This window comes from Trichomycterus rosablanca, chromosome 20 (assembly GCF_030014385.1).
Source record: "Trichomycterus rosablanca isolate fTriRos1 chromosome 20, fTriRos1.hap1, whole genome shotgun sequence".
NCBI classification, from domain to species: domain Eukaryota; kingdom Metazoa; phylum Chordata; class Actinopteri; order Siluriformes; family Trichomycteridae; genus Trichomycterus; species Trichomycterus rosablanca.
The window spans coordinates 16,418,713-16,439,942 of record NC_086007.1 but is presented as its reverse complement, the minus strand read 5'-3'; the positions used below and the strand labels follow the sequence as shown (position 1 = coordinate 16,439,942).

At 37.6% G+C, this 21,230-nt stretch overlaps 2 protein-coding genes across 2 annotated transcripts in view; one reads left to right on the top strand and one right to left on the bottom strand.

Moving 5' to 3' along the window:
* vps53 (VPS53 subunit of GARP complex) overlaps nt 1-7,671 on the bottom strand; it is a 49,384-nt gene extending 41,713 nt beyond the window's left edge. The window contains exon 1 of the mRNA XM_063016426.1: nt 7,588-7,671. Coding sequence (XP_062872496.1) covers nt 7,588-7,671 — 84 coding nt within the window. The remainder of the gene's footprint in view (nt 1-7,587) is intronic.
* Nucleotides 7,672-8,921: 1,250 nt separating this feature from the next.
* slc35f2l (info solute carrier family 35 member F2, like) lies at nt 8,922-15,049 on the top strand. Its single transcript, XM_063016724.1, has 8 exons — nt 8,922-9,004; nt 10,277-10,452; nt 11,584-11,711; nt 11,811-11,970; nt 12,133-12,289; nt 13,379-13,431; nt 13,531-13,685; nt 14,541-15,049. The coding sequence occupies exons 1-8, from the start codon at nt 8,922-8,924 to the stop codon at nt 14,781-14,783; spliced, it is 1,155 nt and encodes a 384-aa protein (XP_062872794.1). The 3' UTR covers nt 14,784-15,049.
* Nucleotides 15,050-21,230: the final 6,181 nt, after the last annotated feature.

Genomic DNA, 21,230 nt, shown 5'->3' with positions numbered 1-21,230 from the left:
CATGTACTTGTACTCGTACTCGGTTGGGAAAAAATTGTATCGATGCATCCCTACTAAAAACACTGTTTAAACACAATAAAAATCACTTTATAAATGATAAATCGCTCACCTGTCTTGTCCCGGCTTGGAGATATCTCACATCCTCAACGATTAATCCATTAGTGTTATGAAATAAAACAAACTACACTGTTTCCCGTTTTCCTCTTCAAAATCCAGCAGGGTTTTTTAATAAGCACGCTTTGGTTTTTAATAATCTAAAAACGTGACAGAACTTTAACGGAAACTCTGCGTCAATTCTAATTGGTCCATCGCGTTTGATTGGCATCCACATCTTCCAATTGTAGACACTTATGTTAAACAAGCCAAAAATGCTTCTAACTGTTCTGTGTGTAAAAGTTAAAATAAAAACTGCAGTTTTACATACAGTGTATCACAAAAGTGAGTACACCCCTCACATTTCTGCAGATATTTAAGTATATCTTTTCATGGGACAACACTGACAAAATGACACTTTGACACAATGAAAAGTAGTCTGTGTGCAGCTTATATAACAGTGTAAATTTATTCTTCCCTCAAAATAACTCAATATACAGCCATTAATGTCTAAACCACCGGCAACAAAAGTGAGTACACCCCTTAGTGAAAGTTCCTGAAGTGTCAATATTTTGTGTGGCCACCATTATTTCCCAGAACTGCCTTAACTCTTCTGGGCATGGAGTTTACCAGAGCTTCACAGGTTGCCACTGGAATGCTTTTCCACTCCTCCATGACAACATCACGGAGCTGGCGGATATTCGAGACTTTGCGCTCCTCCACCTTCCGCTTGAGGATGCCCCAAAGATGTTCTATTGGGTTTAGGTCTGGAGACATGCTTGGCCAGTCCATCACCTTTACCCTCAGCCTCTTCAATAAAGCAGTGGTCGTCTTTGAGGTGTGTTTGGGGTCATTATCATGCTGGAACACTGCCCTGAGACCCAGTTTCCGGAGGGAGGGGATCATGCTCTGCTTCAGTATTTCACAGTACATATTGGAGCTCGTGTCCCTCAATGAAATGTAACTCCCCAACACCTGCTGCACCCATGCAGCCCCAGACCATGGCATTCCCACCACCATGCTTGACTGTAGGCATGACACACTTATCTTTGTACTCCTCACCTGATTGCCGCCACACATGCTTGAGACCATCTGAACCAAACAAATTAATCTTGGTCTCATCAGACCATAGGACATGGTTCCAGTAATCCATGTCCTTTGTTGACATGTCTTCAGCAAACTGTTTGCGGGCTTTCTTGTGTAGAGACTTCAGAAGAGGCTTCCTTCTGGGGTGACAGCCATGCAGATCAATTTGATGTAGTGTGCGGCGTATGGTCTGAGCACTGACAGGCTGACCCCCCACCTTTTCAATCTCTGCAGCAATGCTGACAGCACTCCTGCGCCTATCTTTCAAAGACAGCAGTTGGATGTGACGCTGAGCACGTGCACTCAGCTTCTTTGGACGACTAACGCGAGGTCTGTTCTGAGTGGACCCTGCTCTGTTAAAACGCTGGATGATCTTGGCCACTGTGCTGCAGCTCAGTTTCAGGGTGTTGGCAATCTTCTTGTAGCCTTGGCCATCTTCATGTAGCGCAACAATTTGTCTTTTAAGATCCTCAGAGAGTTCTTTGCCATGAGGTGCCATGTTGGAACTTTCAGTGACCAGTATGAGAGAGTGTGAGAGCTGTACTACTAAATTGAACACACCTGCTCCCTATGCACACCCGAGACCTAGTAACACTAGCGAGTCACATGACATTTTGGAGGGAAAATGACAAGCAGTGCTCAATTTGGACATTTAGGGGTGTAGTCTCTTAGGGGTGTACTCACTTTTGTTGCCGGTGGTTAAGACATTAATGGCTGTATATTGAGTTATTTTGAGGGAAGAATAAATTTACACTGTTATATAAGCTGCACACAGACTACTTTTCATTGTGTCAAAGTGTCATTTTGTCAGTGTTGTCCCATGAAAAGATATACTTAAATATCTGCAGAAATGTGAGGGGTGTACTCACTTTTGTGATACACTGTAAGTGTGATGTTGTAGGTTCTGTATTTATTCCTTTTACTGTGTATTTGTTTCACAGTCTGAGCATTGTTATTGAGATAGCTAGTTTAACCATGGTGCATTGAGACATGTATTATTACTGCTTAGTTGTTTGAGAGGAGAAATGACGGTATCGGGTTGGTATCGGACATAAAAAAAAAAGTGGTATCGAGCCAGCCCTAGTACCAACTTTTGTGAAATTGCGGTTGCAGATTTTTTAACCAACTAGATTTTGTGATAATGGTTGGTTTTTGGCCAAAAGGCATCTAATTGTTGGATAAGAAAAAAGCGTTCCAGAAATCATTGAAAACGCAAACTGACAGGACATACATGTCTGTTTAAAAAGTGTATGTAAAAATTTCATTTATAAAACGGATAGTTCCGGTCCTAAAATCTGATTGGCTGAGCCGCGTTCGAAGCCGTTGTAAAATCCCCGATAAACGCACACCTATGACCACCTCACATCATTCCATATTAATACGCCACTGAATCGAAAAAGTTAATGTTATTTTCGCCCTCATGTTGCCTAGCAACACTGTTAATCGAACTATTTTGCGTCGCGGAAGAATGCTTTATTGTAAGTTTATACACGATAAATACATTTATGAATTAAACATTGTTGTATTTATTATATTTTTTGTTGACCGCCGTTTTATAAAAGCAATAAGCCACTCGAGACCGTGCATTACTGTTATGATTTTAGCACGGGGAAAGAAGTTTTAGGCACTCCGCTTCGCGTCGTGCCAAAAACGTCATCCCCCGTGCTAAAATCACAGTAATGCACGGCCTCTCGTGGCTTATTGCTTTAGTATGTGTAATGTTAAAAATCGCGATTAAAATAGCGTATGGGAAAACGTCAGCAATGTTATAGTTAAATAGTCAAATTAGTTGATCACCAAATTTGACATCTTTTTTTTTTTAGTATAACAGTATCCCAGCTAACACAGAACGTTCCCGTAACGTTAGATTTTGGTTCCCCTATGGTTATTTTTAGGGAACCATCCCATAACGTTATGGGAACGTTCTATTTTTGTTAAAAAAATTAGCGCTGTTCCCGGAACGTTCCGGGAACTATGAAACCTAACGTTCTCTCATGTTTTTATGAAAACTAACAGAGAACGTTATCTAAAAGTTGCCTTAACGTTCCGGGAACTATGAAACCTAACGTTCTCTCATGTTTTTATGAAAACTAACAGAGAACGTTATCTAAAAGTTGCCTTAAGGTTTTCTTTCTTATGTGTTTAAAGTAACGTTCCAGTAACGTTCCCAGAAGGTTTTCTTATGATCTTTAAAGTTTTTTGGTAGGAACTTACCAAAAAAACAGCCTTTTGCTTGGGACGGTCCATGTAGATCAACCTTTACTTACAAGTACCAACTATAAAACTATGAAACCTAACGTTCTCTCATGGTTTTATGAGAACTAACAGAGAACGTTAGGTAAAGCTTGTATAAGGTTTTATTTCTTATGTGTATAAAGTATCGTTCCAGTAACGTTCCCGGAAGGTTTCTAAGTTAACCCAGCTAGCACAATCATCTGGCCCAGTTCCCACTTTTCTATCGGCACAGTCGGCCGAGTGTCAGAATCGGCCAGAATCAATGTAGCCAGATCCGGCCCAGTTGTTACCACAGCTGGGTTTGGCTGGTGCTCGTAGAAACGCGTGCGCGCCGACGCTGGTTGTCCGGCTGTGGCCCAGCGTCCAGTCTCTGATTCAGCGGCGGCAGAACGAGCGTCACCATAGCAACAGTGCGACGCGAGCCGTTGAAGAAGAGGAATCGTTCGTTCGTGTGAGGTAAATAAACATTTAATCTTAACAACTTTTTACTTAGTAAAATGTAAGCAGAAAGTATATTAATGAGTTTTGGATTAAGATAGAGAACAATTTGGAAATGGAAACTGTTTATGGTAATGTTATCTAGTGAGTTTCAGGTTAACTGGTAGTCTGAACTGAAACACTTCAGGTAACGTTAGCTAAAAGGCTAACAGTTTCTAGCATTAGACAACAGCTGCTAAATAATTAAAGTTCATTGAATACTGTGGATAACGTAAACTTAAAAGCTACAATAAGCAACAAGAACAACAACAACAATAATAGTAATACAATAATAAGCAACAGACGACCTACCATCTCTGACTACATCCACAAGGTGGACCAACAAAGCAGGTGTGTATAATTTAAGAGTGGACAGTGAGTGGACACGGTATTTGAAAACTCCAGCAGCGATGCTGTGTCTGATCCAGTCATATAAGCACAACACACAGTAACACACCACCAACCACGTCAGTGTCACTGCAGTGCTGAGAATGATCCACCACCTAAATAATACCTGCTCTGAGGTGGTCATGTGGAGGTCCTGACTATTGAAGAATAAGGTAAAAGGGGGCTAACAAAGTATGCAGAGTAACTGATGGACGACAGTGGAACTGTAGAGCTACAAAGTGCACCTATAGATAGATAACTTTATTAATCCCATAGGGAAAGTCAGTAAATGGTTAGTAAACTACGTATATGGTTAGTGGAGCTGATAGAAAAAGAGTATACATACAAAGAGGTGGTTTTAATGTTATGGCTGATCGTATATAATTTTATAACCCAAAGATTGTCCCTTGTATTTTTTGTAGATATTCAAGTGTCCACTACCATCACTGAGCCACATTTGCTTATTCACCTCTCATACATGAGTAAAAACTATGAACACTACTCTGCAGCATCTAACAGCCGGTGTAGATCATCAGCCAAGATCACAAGATCCAGCAAGAAGGTTCTGGGTTCGATCCCCAGGTGGGGCGGTCTGGGTCATTTCTGTGTTGTTTGCATGTTCTCCCCATGTCCGCATAGGTTTCATCCGGGTGCTCCGGCTCCCTCCCACAGTCCAAAGACATGCAAGTGAGGTGAATTGGAGACACTAAATTGTTCATGACTGTGTTTGATATAACCTTGAGAACTGATGAATCTTGTGTTATGAGTAACTACCGTTCCTGTCATGAATGTAACCAAAGTGTAAAACATGAGGTTAAAATCCTAATAAACAAACAAACAGTACTTCTTTATATTGTGTATATATATATATATATATATATATAAATATATATATATATATATATATATATATATATATATATATATATATATATATATATATATATATACAGTGTATCACAAAAGTGAGTACACCCCTCACATTTCTGCAAATATTTCATTATATCTTTTCATGGGACAACACTATAGACATGAAACTTGGATATAATTTAGAGTAGTCAGTGTACAGCTTGTATAGCAGTGTAGATTTACTGTCTTCCGAAAATAACTCAACACACAGCCATTAATGTCTAAATAGCTGGCAACATAAGTGAATACACCCCACAGTGAACATGTCCAAATTGTGCCCAAATGTGTCATTGTCCCTCCCTGGTGTCATGTGTCAAGGTCCCAGGTGTAAATGGGGAGCAGGGCTGTTAAATTTGGTGTTTTGGGTACAATTCTCTCATACTGGCCACTGGATATTCAACATGGCACCTCATGGCAAAGAACTCTCTGAGGATGTGAGAAATAGAATTGTTGCTCTCCACAAAGATGGCCTGGGCTATAAGAAGATTGCTAACACCCTGAAACTGAGCTACAGCATGGTGGCCAAGGTCATACAGCGGTTTTCCAGGACAGGTTCCACTCGGAACAGGCTTCACCAGGGTCGACCAAAGAAGTTGAGTCCACGTGTTCGGCGTCATATCCAGAGGTTGGCTTTATAAAATAGACACACGAGTGCTGCCAGCATTGCTGCAGAGGTTGAAGACGTGGGAGGTCAGCCTGTCAGTGCTTAGACCATACGCCGCACACTGCATCAACTCAGTCTGCATGGTCGTCATCCCAGAAGGAAGCTGACGCACAAGAAAGCCCGCAAACAGTTTGCTGAAGACAAGCAGTCCAAGAACATGGATTACTGGAATGCCCTGTGGTCTGACGAGACCAAGAAAAACTTGTTTTGGTCAGATGGTGTCCAGCATGTGTGGCGGCGCCCTGGTGAGAAGTACCAAGACAACTGTATCTTGCCTACAGTCAAGCATGGTGGTGGTAGCATCATGGTCTTGGGCTGCATGAGTGTTGCTGGCACTGGGGAGCTGCAGTTCATTGAGGGAAACATGAATTCCAACATGTACTATGACATTCTGAAACAGAGCATGATCCCCTCCCTTCGAAAACTGACTAACATCCACCAGCTCCGTGATGTCATCATGGAGGAGTGGAAGAGGATTCCAGTAGCAACCTGTGCAGCTCTGGTGAATTCCATGCCCAGGAGGGTTAAGGCAGTGCTGGATAATAATGGTGGTCACACAAAATATTGACACTTTGGGCACAATTTGGACATGTTCACTGTGGGGTGTACTCACTTATGTTGCCAGCCATTTAGACATTAATGGCTGTGTGTTGAGTTATTTTCAGAAGACAGTAAATCTACACTGCTATACAAGCTGTACACTGACTACTCTAAGTTATATCCAAGTTTCATTTCTATAGAGTTGTCCCATGAAAAGATATAATAAAATATTTGAGTGAGGGGTGTACTCACTTTTGTGATACACTGTATATATAGTTTACTTTTATAATTATTATTCTTATATGCAATTATATGGTATTTTCTATGTATAGTATTCATATAGCTGTCATTTTGGTTCACTTTTGTAATTGGCCTTATTTATAATATTCTGATTATTATTATTATACTACTTGCTGCAATTATCTTAATAAAACACTTTCTACTGCACAATCTGTAGTTAATCTGTAGCATAAATCTACTATTTTATCTATGAGGATGTGAAAGGAGAAGAAAACGGTAAATAAATGGTATCGTAGTGTTTCGGGGGCTATTCCGGCCCAGTTATGGGAGAGTCGGCGGAGATCTGGCACCCGGATTTGGGCCAGTGTATTTGGCCCGATTCTGGGCAGTCATTTAAAAAGAGTCAGAGCCGACACGGGCTGCCGGTGTTACCGGAGTGTTATTGCAAGGTTGTCTAAAGTTTTCAATAATTTAAAGGTTAGTACAAGGTTCCCTTAAGGTTTCAATAATTTTAAGGTTACGGGAACGTTAGGGGAACGTTCCCACAACTATAATGCACAACCAAACGGGAACGTTCTATTTCCGTAAAGAAAACTTTCCTGGGGAACCAAAGGGCAACCAAAATTATCTGTTCCCAGAACGTTCTGGGAACCAAAAACTAACGTTCCCGGAACGTTCTGGGAACCAAAAATTGTTAGCTGGGATGCTGTTTTGGACGCAGCACAGTTTCACAATAGACATCTAACAAAACATGGTATGACTTTCCCTTATTCGAGACATTTTAAAGTGCACTACTTAAATCAAATGAGTAAATAAAACCAACATTTAAGAGGTAACTACACAGAATGACAAATAAGCTACCTAACTAGCAGTGCAGCCACTGGATAACAGCTAGCTTAGCAGGTAGTTACTATAGCAAGTAACATTTAGTGACACCATGAAGTAAAACAAATTACCTGTTCAATTGCGAGTTGAACTTCAGGAGTAAGATGTAAAATTGCGTCTAAATCCGCCACAAATTCTAATTCTTCTTCCTCCATTATTGCACCGAAACAGCCGGTTGACAGAGAGCTGTATCTCCGTGTTGTTCTTACACAGCTGGCACTGAAGCGCTCAATCAAAACAACCCATTACTGCCACTCACTGGACTGGAGGTTACAAACCCTTCAGAACTGAACTTGAATTCTTTCATCTTGACTTTGTAAATATACCCTGGATGGGATCACGCAATCAACTGTTCTCTCATATCAGAGTGGCAAATCCATTAAATGCCTCACTGTGGGGAGGTAAGAGAAAACTACACAATAAGTTATTTGGTGGCTTTCCTGCTCTGAGTACCTAGACAAATTTCACAACTCCTTACAGACAGTAACTGAAGAATAGGTTCAAAACCCAAGTCCCCAGGATCCTGAAGCTTTGTGGCACCACACTACCTGTTGTACACATAATAAAAGCATTATTAAAAATGTACAGTATGTCTTTTTGTTGTTGTTGTTGTTGTTGCAGTTTACTTGCTGTTACCCTGGGTTCTTTTTCACCTCTTTTAGCATTGCATACTGTGCTCCTGGTGTTATCTTTGTAAAATTTAGACACTCAGATCTCAGCGGGGGGTGGAGGGTACTAGTGTTTTAGACTGATGCATCCTGAGAATGTCTGACTTCTAAAAAATTTACATTAACTAAAACGTTAACACATTTTTAGCCCGGAGTGTAAAAAAAACAATGCATTCGGTACAATCCAGGAAAAAAAATATATTTTTATGTGTTATAAATTGAGGCAGAATGGTTTTTATTAAGACTTGAATGAGGATTACATCACATTTTATGCATAGTTAACACAGACATTTGTGAAATTCCTGGTAAATATTTTACCTACTTTTACTTTCTACTCCCTGCTTTACTCTTCTCCCTGCTTCCAACAAAAAAGTGGCAGGTAAATTGGCTCCTAAATTAATTCCAACGTGTGCATGAAACTGTATGAGCATGTGATGCACGGTGATAGGCTGCTATCTTTTACAGTGTGTTTTTTCTGCATTTTGCCAATAATTTTTAGGATAGCCCAGACCAGGATAAATCAATTCCTAAAAATCAATAAATTACTTATTGTACCTTAAAATAAGCTACACTTAAACTATAGTCCTAGACTGTAAAACACGTCCTCTCTCACCCTTGTAGGCTACATTGTTTCACAACTGTAAATGATTCATCTTGTTAGATAAGACACTCAGTTTGAACTGTTGCATTGTTTTACACACAGGACAGCAGCAACAGTCCAAGTAAGAAGAATCAGCATGAGTGAGGAACAAAATAAAACAGTATGGGAAAAAGTCACAAGGAAAATCAGACGATTCAAATGGAAAGACATTTTTACATGGTAAGTGGCTCTCTCACTAACCACAACATTTTAATAAAATATAGTTACATGCATTATATGATAAGTCAGAACACACAGTTTAATTACACTTTAATGTCATACTGGTTCAGCCACATTTGAAATGAATATTAAATACACTGTTATAAATGCATTCAGTAAAAATCAGTTAACATACAAAAAAAAAAGTATTCATAATAATACATTTAAAATATATTTTTTAAAAATTAGTTTAAACCACTAGAAAAACCTCGAAAAGTGAAATATGAAAAAGAACACTTCAGTTACAATTTCATACATGGCTGTTTAGGGGTGTCAGTAATTGTGATATATGTTCGATTGTTTTAAAGTTACAGCTAATTAACCACTAGGATTTTTTCCCATAGTTTTTTTCACCTTTTCCAAAGGTTCAAATAATTACTTGAGTAAAAAACAATTAAATAGTCAAATTCTACTTTAAAAAGAAAATTCACTACACAACTGCATAAATACCATCAGTGTTTTACTAGATAGTGGCTATAAAGGTAGATCTGGAGTCCATTGTGGAAGAAAGTGAGACACTGGACTGGGACATATTCAATTTCTGATGAGCATAAAGCATGCTCAGATTTCTGAAAATGACATGCCATATCTCTCAATGTTAGAGAGGTTGATTAGGGAGATGTGTTGTTTTACATAATGTAGTACAGAGGTATTTGAGGCCTGTAATACAACATGATTGTTGAACTGAGGAACATGATGGCACAGCAGGTAGTGTGGATGTTGCACAGCACCTGGGTTCTGGGGACATAGGTTCAAATCTTTGCCTATTATAACTGCCTTGTGGGGATTTTACCATGTTAATTTTATTTCTGTCTTGGTTTCCTAATGACTGTCTAGGCATTCTTGTTTCCTCTTCCCAAAATCAGCTGGATCAGCTGCACTAAATTGACCATTGGTGTAAGTGGCTGAGTGTATGAATGGGTGAGACTAGCACCCAATTCAGGTTGCATTCCCTCCATCCTGATCAGGATAAAGTGATTAATAAAAAACAAGAAAATGTAATTGTTGCAGCAACTGGAAGCCTGTCAGTAAGAAATTGACAGTAAATAATTTTGTTAGGTATTTTGTGTGAAAGCTCAGCTGATGCGCAATACCCTCCAAATGCATCTCTTTAATGAATGTCTTCTTTGATTGCATTATAAAATAATATCACAGAGTAGAAACTGTACTAGGAGCAAGCAAAGTGGCTTAGATGATGAATGTTTGGTTACTTACTCTCTTTGGTTGTTATAGGCAGCTGCTGAAAACACTGGCCATGGGTCAGGGCCTATCAGTGCTGATTTGTGGGACTGCAGTCACGTCTCAGTACCTGGCTACGGATTTCCATCTAGATGTACCAATGTTACAGAGCTGTATCAATTACACACTTCTGGGCCTCACCTACACTACAGCACTTTGTTTCAGAAAAGGTCTATTAATTTACTATTTCATGTTTATGTTATTATAATGTTAACAGTTTAATGTTTTACACATTTTTAGTTAATATTTTAACTTGCATTTTATTACATAGAGTTTATACATGTCATAACTTCATGTACACTTTTAAAGTTGTAATGGCAGTCTTAAAATCTTATACATTTCTGCAGCTGTTCTCTTACTGTGACTCCATGATTGGAAAACCTATTTTTGTTTAAAAACTTTCAAATTAAATTTTTTTTTTAAAGTGTATCATCAAATTAGACATAAATATATAGACAGCAACAGACTGCCTAACTGTTTGAGTTCATGGATTAGCAGTCTCCTTGAAAGGATCTGGATAAAAGCATAGTTGCCCTATGCAGTTTTCTTTCTGACCTTGGCAAAGAGACCACTAGTCAATGTAACTGCCCTTTTACACAAGCACATAAAAGTCTTCAGCTGTACTCAGTTATATTCACCAATGGTGAGTTAGGAGGCTCTATGTATATTTCTTGATCCTGTATATTAGAAAACATCACAATTAAACTTAAAAGAACACGAATTCTTGAATGTTTGTGACAAAAAAGTGTTTTCCATTCAGTTACATACAAATGGCAGTTGTAGAAATGGTAAATATACTGTAAATCCCAAGTCGCTTGTAGCACTGTCGCCTCACAGCAAGAAGGTCCTGGGTTTAATCCCCAGGTCTGGGTTCTTTGTGTGCGGAGTTTGCATGTTCTCCCAGTATCTAAAAACATGTCCAAAAACATGCAGTCAGGTTAATTGGAGACAACGAATTGCCCTATAGGTGAATGGGGGGGGGGGTGTGTGTATGTGTCTCTGCCCTGTGATGGACTGGTGCCCCATCCAGGGTGTTACTGTTTGCCTTGCGCCCATTGACCCCCCCCCCCCCCCCCACACACACACACAACCCCACCCCCGACCCTAATTGGATAAGCTGTTAAGAAAGTGAGTAAGTGTAAAACCCAAGACTGCCATGATGTGATGTTTCCCTACACGTGTATGTAATCATTATGATTTAAATCATATATCAGTATGTTATTTTTAGTGTTTGGATAAATATCAACATGTTTGGCTTCACGATATCACATCCAGGCCTCAACTCTTTTGATGTATTGTAGGTGAAGAAAACATTTTGCAGATCTTAAAGCAAAAATGGTGGAAATATTTATTGTTGGGACTGGTAGATGTGGAAGCAAATTACACAGTTGTGAAAGCATACCAGTACACCACATTAACCAGCATACAGGTGAACACCTACCTAAAAAATGTGCTGTAATACAATATTATTATTGGTATAAGTTGTTACTGCTTCAGCGCATTTATTGACTAAATTACTGTGTTTCAGCTGTTGGACTGCTTTATTCTCCCAGTGCTTTTAATCCTGTCCAGAATTTTTTTAAAGACACGCTACAGAATTATTCACTATGTGGGTGTGAGTGCATGCCTGGCTGGTGTGGGAACCATGGTGGGAGCAGACCTCCTTTCAGGCAGAGACCAAGGATCAAGTAAGAATGCAAACAATGCCCTGTTAAAAATAATTCAAAACAGTAATAGCCTAACTACTGACGCTGGCTAAAATATGCACTAATCCACAAACTACGAAGCACTGTGATGTATTGTAAAATGTCTACAGAATATTAACTACTACATAATATTGACATCAACAGCCAGTAATGTTCTTCTGGGAGATGGTCTGGTTATCATCAGTGCCACTCTGTATGCAATCTCCAACCTATGTCAGGAGTACACAGTGAAGAACAAGAGCAGGGTAGAGTTCCTTGGAATGCTTGGCCTGTTTGGAATGCTGATCAGTGGAATACAGCTGTAAGAATTATTTTAATATATTTTTAAATGGCAAAGAAATGTACAAGTAAACTGTTTAATCAGTCCAGAAAGTATTACATCATCACTTGCTATAGTATTCCGTACTAGCCCCCCCGCCCCCCCCCCCATGTCTGCATGTAGACGGCTGACTGATCGATAGCACTGCATAATTTACTGCTGCACCACCCCAGTGCCCTGAGAATACACTAAGTTACATCAAATTGTTTTAACAATTATGTTTACTGAATTCTAAAAATATTTCCACATTGCTTGTAACAGTAACAACAGCAGACATATTGACCAATGGACCTTTCAATGACTGGCCTAATTTTATTGATTTCAGCTTTACTTAACAATAGGGTGGCACATTGGCTATCAATGTCGCCTTACAGCAAGAAGGTCCTGGGTTTCATTTCCTGGTGGAGTGGTCCAGGTTCTTTCTGTATAGAGTTTGCATGTTCTCCCGATAGCTGTGTGGGTTTCCTCCCACAGTCCAAAGATATGCAAGTTAAATTGGAGATTAAAAATTGCCCATGATGGGGTTTGACATTGAACTGATGAATGGTGTGTAACTTAACTACCTGTTCTGTCATGAATGTAACCAAAATTAAAAACATGTATAAATCCTAATAAACTTAATCAAATATATGTTAGGTATTACCCCTTATATACTAGTTTTATCATTATTTACAGCGTTTGTACTGCATTAGTACAGTTTATGAAATGTATTTATTTAATGTAAAAATATACAGAACTATTGCATACCTTAGAAAAAAAATCATGCAAACGTGAATAAATTTACCTTTTACTGTACTGTTACAGTCTTGCTCAGTTGTATAAAACTAAATAATAGATTTGTTAACAATAATTTGATGTGTCTCATTCTAAGCCCTTTACTGTAAGAGTTTACTGTAAAACTTTCAAATCAAACTTTTCAAATTTAATACATAAAATTATTTTATACATAAATAAATACCTTTGAACTTTGATTATACTTTTTTTCATGTTATTTAATACCTTAATGCTATGAAATAATACTCATTATTGTACTGTTTACATTGCTTTTGTATTGTTTTGTACATATTACAGATTTGCTCTAGAGTATGTGAAGTTGACACATATTCCATTTAAATGGGAAGTTGGTAAGGCTGACAAGTGTTTGTAATGTATTGTTAGTCATACAGTTTGAGAAGTTATGAGAGTTTTGTTAATGTTTGAATGTTAATTGACTCTTTTCTTAGTTCTGCTTCTTAGTGGATTTGCTCTGTGCATGTATGCACTGTACAGCTGCATGCCTGTGGTGATCAAAATGACCAGCGCTACTGCTGTTAACCTGTCTCTACTCACTGCTGATCTCTTCAGTCTGTTTCTGGGTCTCTTCCTGTTTCAGTACTCTGTAAGTGTAACTTTGGAATAGTCACTAATCAGTACATCTAGTCATAACCTGATGGAGTAAAAAGCACATTTTAGATGGGACAGAAAGTTAAGAAAACGTCCAAATATATAGGCACCATATTGACATTGAGTAATGTAGAAAACTGTGCTTTTGCAATCTGTGCTGATTAAATAGTCTTGAAACACAAGAGACTTGGTAGCTGTTTTTGGTTCCATTTGCATAGTGTTTATTAAAAAAATCAACATTTTTTTTTCCAAAGTGCAAGTCCTAAGTTTTATAATATAAGTGTACAAAACGTACTACAGGCCATTATGAGTCCGTGGTCCATCCTGAAATGATTGAAATGATAACTTTTCAGACGTCTACTCTGTCTGTAGTGAGCATTTGAAGGGCTCAGTCACTCACACTGGGCACGAGGTGGGAATACTCTGGGCAGGGCACCAATCCATCAGCCTCAGCCATTCTCCCCTTGAACATGGCCAATCATGTTAGAGTAGACACCCAGCCGCTGAGATTTAAAACCGCATGGGTGGTGGACTGTTGTAATATAAAGAGCACATTAGTTGTTCCCTTAAAAAATAACTTTTGCAAAGGCTTTTGTAATTCAGAACATACAGTTCTACGGTTTCTTATATACACACTTAAAGATTTCAATAAAGACTTCAATAAATGTACATATGTATCAGTCACAGTGCACTGTCATTGTGACCCACTATCTAATAAGTACTCTGTTAATGAATAATCTCTCCTGTTTTAGCATACTCAACAGTACCCATGTGCAATTTTAATACAATTATCTGAGCTGTTTTTAAAGAGTGATGACTGGATTCACAGACTGTACCTCTTTCTCTTCAGTTCTCAGGACTGTATGTTGTGTCATTAATTGTGATCATGGTGGGTTTCACCATGTACAATGCTGTACCTACCCCAACCCAAAGCGCTGAACCTCTGTCTGAAGTGGAAGGACATTACAACCAGGCTGCTGAATTTGATGATGAAAGACAAACAGGTTCTGTAGTGATTACATCCGAACAACAACAAAAAACCATCTCAACTGAAAATGAACAAGGGCATGTTATTAACAGTGCTAAAATGTAGCTTAAGTATCACAGTAACATTTACAGTGTTTGGTTATATGCAGATGACAACACCAAACTTGGTGCCAAAATATTTAACAAAAAAAATGTTAGGAAAGTGCTGTATTTTTTTAAATGCCCTAATGACTTTTCGAAAAGACTGGATCTATAGGACAATATACCTTTACCTAAACACATAAGAAAAACTATCTAGTGTCTAGTGCAACAGTGGATTTTTATAGCAACCGATGTACTGTATTATTTATTATATGGCCATTAAAAGAAACATTGTGTGGTATTATTATAATTATTATTATTCATCTCATGTTTTACCATAGTTTTAGGAAATAGAGATTATAGAGATTCTCCTCAACACTTAACAGTGGTGATTTGTTTATTTTCTGCTTGACTATCTTTATTTACCTTAAATTGACCCTGAGAAGTTTTTTTGTTGTTGTTGTTGAATTGCTCTTTCATTGTGATTAGCTAAAAGAAAAAGGAAAACAAAAAAATTTCTAGAGTAACAGTGGATTTTATAGCAACCGATGTATTATTTATTATATGGCCATTAAAAGAAATAACATTGTGTGGTATTATTATAATTACTACTATTCATCTCATGTTTTACCATAGTTTTATCCTGGTCAGGGTCACGATGGGCCCAATTTCCCCGGAATTACTGGGCACAATGCAGTTGCACACTCTAGACAGGATGTCAATCCATCATGGGGTTAAATGGTCTGATCATATAGGGAATAAAAACATTTTCTATTTGTTTGTTAAAGGACTAACTCTAGGTTATGGTAAGTTCTCAGAGCCTTCTAAAAATCCATGAGATTCTCCACAACACCTGACAGTGGTGATTTGTTTGTTTTTTGCTTGACTATCTTTCTTTTTTTTTACCTTAAATTGACCCTGAGACATTTTTTTGTGTCAAATTGCTCTTTCATTGTGATTAGTTAAAAGAAAAAGCTTTTCTGTGTATTCTCCTGTTAGCCCCATGTTAATAAACGACTAAGAAAATTTGACCTTTGTTAATACATATACTGAAGTAAGACAGGAAGTCACAATGAAACACTTGAGTTAAGCACTGTACATAGAAACATGCTAGACTCACATTAGGTTCATAAAAATAAAGGGTTCAATGTTTTTGTTAACTTACAATAAAAAAAACAAAAAAAACAACGTACAACAAAATGTACCAAATTTAAGGTTCAATGAACCACAAAATAACTTTTCTTACCTATATTTACCAAGGATATCAATAACGGTGGTAGGGTGCATTCAAAACATAAAAAAAAAATAATAATAATAATAATAATAATAATATTTCATTAATCATTATAAACTTACACTTCTTACACGTTTTTCAAGCATTTGCAGTTATAAGCAGAAGTGTGGTTGAAATTAAAAGTAATTATATATGAACCATATACTAATAATTATTTATATATAGCTAACCTTCTAAATAATGAGAGATTGCTAATATCTCACATAAAGTATTAAATTAGGAGCAGAGAGCCAAGCTAAATACATAAGATCCTTGTGCTTTTTATTTAGTTTCCTCTGCAGGGGTCATGAAACTCTACTGTGGAGTCGAATTAAATTGTTTAGCTTTTAATACAGTCTTTGATCAATCTTTGAGACAGTTGCTGGATGTTCTGGGTTTACATTCAACTGTTAAGGTAGGCTATGCCATGTACAGTATTGTAGCTTCAGTTCATTCTATCATTTGATTTATAAGTGTAATGACTGCCATGAAATCTGCCACTTCTCTGTAAAAAAATCGTTTTTTATTTAGTTTCTTCTGCAGAGGTCATGAAACTGTTTAGCTTTTAAGACAAAATTGAGGAGAGACATTCCATAGTTCACTAGAACGACTAAACCTGCTGACTGTTACTTTATGAAGAATAACCCAGGCTTCAGACTGCTCAGGAGGAGAAGAGTTTATCCCAGTATTTACAACCCTACTATTAGCTGTGCCATGACCAGAGATCAAATAAAAAAAGTTTGCATATTGGGGGATCTAACAATTATCAAAAAGTGTAAATCAGGGCCCCGATTTCCATTCTGTTATTTACCATTTGTATAAATTAACTTTAATTTTCAGCACAAATGAAATACAACACACTGACTAACAGACTGATATTAATGTAATCAAATGCATTAGACATTATTATTGTTTATCAATAAGAAGGTAAATTAAAGAATAACAGGGTAGGTACATCTCCATACCAATATTGCATTCATTTATTTTTTGTTTGTACCATTTTAAAGTTGTATTTATAACTTTAACACAGACTGTTACATGTATGCAGCCCCAATTTTCTAGGTAAGGCCCTACCTGATTCACGGCATGAAAATCCTGTCACGGATTGTAAAACAAGCCTTTTCCCGTGTAATAAATGTAAAATTTAAAGTTTGTGTTTGGCAATTTAACATTTTCATTTGTAAAGCATTAAAGTGTCTGACATTTAATGGTTAATTTGAACTATGAGGCAATTGTAGGGCAATTCAGTTCACAAACACTTTGTCGAAATGTCCAGGACGTTGAAGTCTAAAGCAGGTAAAAACACTGCTCATGTAAATGAGTTTGGAAAACTCCCAACCAATTCTGTGGACGCAGAGGGAGGTGCGTCAAAACACGGACGAGAATTTTCGTCTTTGAGACAGACGCTGGATGTTCTGGGTTTACATTCAACCGTTAAGGTAGGCTATGCCGCGTATTGTAGCTTCCGTTCATTCTATCATTTGATTTTTCTGTTAAAAATCTGTGAAATCTGTGATTTAGAAAAACGAGGTCTGAGAAACTAAACAACATTTGCTGTGAATTTATTAGGGCCCTATTTACAGGCTAATATACAACGTAAACTTTCTCCATAGAGAAAAACATATCATTTCTATATATTATTGTATTATTCTATCTATTGTTGTGTATATAAAAAAGGTCAGATAGGTTGTCTTATCATATACAGAAATCCAAATGGTCCCCAAAATGTATCTTTCAAAGAAGAAAGGTGACTATCCTGCTTGCTTTGTGAGGAACAGTCATGCAGTCCTGTATTGAATTTCCTAATACATTGCTGGTTCTGGCACCAGCACCGCCAAGTTGATATTGCTGGGCTCCTGTGCAAGGCCCTTAACCCTTACTTGCTTGCATTGTATGCAATCACAATTATATTGCTTTGGATTACAATGACTTTTACATGCCATAAATGTATTTTTTAATGTTTTCTATATTGCTTCTGTGCAGATAAACCATGTACTCCTAGTTTATGTTGCCATGTGAATTGTTGAAAGTCTGCTGTTGCTTTATGATTTTTTAAGCATTGGGGTCATGTAGTTGAAAGAAAAAGTCTGCATCCAAATCAGGGATTTCTTATAAGGAAAAAAATGTGGATTAATCCTACAAGTTTTACTATGAATCTCTTTAAGTACAAACCTTGCTTTATGAAAACAGTAGAGCAAAGTAAGAGATCAATGCAACATTAGAGACATATCCAAGAAGTACTGCCAATTGTAGCTTCTACAAAGAGTTGTATAAAGAGTTGGAATACTTTGGTGATTAAGAGATTTAGATTTTTTATATTTTTTAATTATAAAAAAAAACTCTACTGACTAATGAAAAACACCCTATCCATGGTATTCCTGCCTTACACCCAGTGTTTAACAGGGAAATTTGGCCACTGCGACCCTGACCAGGATAAAGTGATTGATGAATATGAAATTAAAGAAAATAAATAACTTTGTCATTATTGGTGATTAAGGTATAAAAACATCCCTGTAGGTACAGCCCTAAATCAAAAAAGGTTGGGACAGTATGGAAAATGCAAATAAAATAAAAATGCAGTGTTCCTTTCATTTACTTTGACTTTTATTTGATATTTCATGTTTTGTCTGCTCAACTTCATTTCATTTGTTAATATACCTCCATTCCTGCATTTCAGGCCTGCAACACATTCCAAAAAAGTTGAGACGGGGGCAATTTAGGGCTAGTAATGAGGTGAAAAAAACTAAATGATGTGATTCCAAATAGGTGATGTCAACAGGTGATTGTAATCATGGTTTGGTACAAACACAGCATCCAGGAAGAGCTGAGTCTTTGATGAGCAGAGATGGCCAGAGGATCTCCAGTTTGTCAACAAATGCGTGATGGCACTGCATCAAGAACCGCCACTCAACAATAGCTGATATAACCACATGGTTGAGGGATTAGCGACTTTGGCAAACCTTTGTCAAGCACTACAATACAGAGTTACATGCACAAATGTCACTTAAAACTTTACTGTGCAAAAAAGAAGCCTTATGTTAACCATGTCCAAAAGCGGCATCGACTTCTCTGGGCTCTGAGGCATCTAGGATGGACCATCACACAGTAGAAACTGTGTGAATCAGCATTCCAGGTCTTTTTTGGAAAAAATGGACGTCGTGCGCTTTGGACCAAAGATGAAAAGGACCATCCAGACTGTTATTAGCAACAAGTCCAAAGGCCAGGGTCTGTCATGGTATGGGGCTGTGTCAGTGCCCATGGCAAAGGTTATTTACACTTTTGTGATGGCAACATTAATGCAGAAAAGTACATTGAGATCATTGAGCAACATATGCTACCTTTGCTACCTTCAAGATGTCATCTTTTCCAGGGGCATGCATGCATTTTTCAACAAGACAATGCAAAACTACATACTGCATACATTACAAAGACATGGCTGCGGAAAAAGATAGTAGGGGTACTGCCTGTCCCCAATAGAGAATGTGTGGAGAATTTTGAATTGACGACCCCCTACTGTTAAACATCTTAAGACGTGTTTTCAGGAAGAATGGGACAAAATAAAACCTTAAACACTAAATCGTTGGTATCCTCATTTCCAAAACATCTTTTAAATGTGGTAAAAAAAAAAAAGGAAAGGCAACATTACAAAGTGGTAAATGCATTACTGTCCCAACTTTTTTGGAATGTGTTGCAGGCCTGAAATGCAGGAATGGATGTTTATTATGAAATATCTCAATATCTTTGATTGCATACTGTCTGCAATCAAATAAAAGTCAAAGTAAATGTTAGTGTTTTTTTTTATTATTTGCATTTTCCATGCAACTGTTTTTGATTTGGGTTTGTACATGGCATCCAATCTTAATTTTTCCCCAACAAAATTATTTGTGTCTTAAACTTAACCAGCTATAATTTATTGGGAGACCTTGTAGACAGCGCATTATGAGAAACACAAATATGACATGGGAGATTTTTGGCAATATTTATACCACTTATTTCACAATAGGTAAAATTGACTGTTTTGAATCTATAATAAAGAACCATCTGAGTGAATCAACAGTGAATCAGTATGATAATGCACTGTATCAGTAGCAGTATCTATTGCATGTGTGATTGCTTTTACGTGTACAAATATATAGTATGAGTGTTTTGTTGTATACCTCTACTGGTTCAATTATGCATGATATGATTTAACCTAATTTCAAACCAAAGTCGTGTCATTTACTAGTAACGATAAACTTAAGCTCTAGTTGGGGGTGTGAAAAGGATTTGTATAAAAGTGCAGTTACAGACAAATGACAGCAGAGGACGTGTGCGAAACTAAAAAAAAACTGCTGTGGCACAGAGGTAGTGTGAAATGCACCAAAATATCCCATTCTGAAGTCCCTCCTAACTAATATTACAATAACAAAGTAATAAAGCAGAGTCCTTATCGGCAGCTTCCATATGTTTATCTGTAAAAATGTGTATGGTATGACGGCAGATTAGGGCCACTGTAATTTGTTTTATTTAATAAAATATTTGAAAGTTTTGATTTCGAGAATAAAGTCATAGAAGCTTCAATTTTGAGAATAAAGTCGAAATGATTATGAAAATAAAGTTGAAATATTATGGACAAAGAGTGTGCAGCCATCGTAGGCTTGTCAGTTCAGAGAAGCACGGGTCTCAGTACCTGGATCGGCACACAAGCGCTGAGGGCGAGGGCAGCCTCCAATGCGTTACTGTGGTTATCCAATAACCCGCTATTATTTTTGGGTCGTTGTTTGTATTTTACGCTTCCAATTACATGACATGATGACTAAACCCGTCAATGCAACCATTTATAGCGATGCCATATGGCTTTAGTTTATCGTACGAGTCCATAAGGCTCAGTTGAAGTACTGGCGGCAACGCAGACGCCGAGCGCACTGGCGGCACACGTTCTTCTAAATAAGCAGTTTATTGCAAAGCCGTTTCAGCGTCCTTACACTTATAACAAACTGGTGCTGACGTGCAGGAGATTGGGGATTTCTTTATTTTTGAAACGATACGAAAGTATAACTTTACCAAATCATAAACATCCTTTATTTTAACACAAGGAGGTTGCCATGGCCATAATATTCCGACTTTAATCTCGAAATCATTTTGACTTTAATCTTGAAATAATTGTGACTTTAATCTCGAAATCAAAATTTATACGACTGGATTTTCGAAGTAATTTCG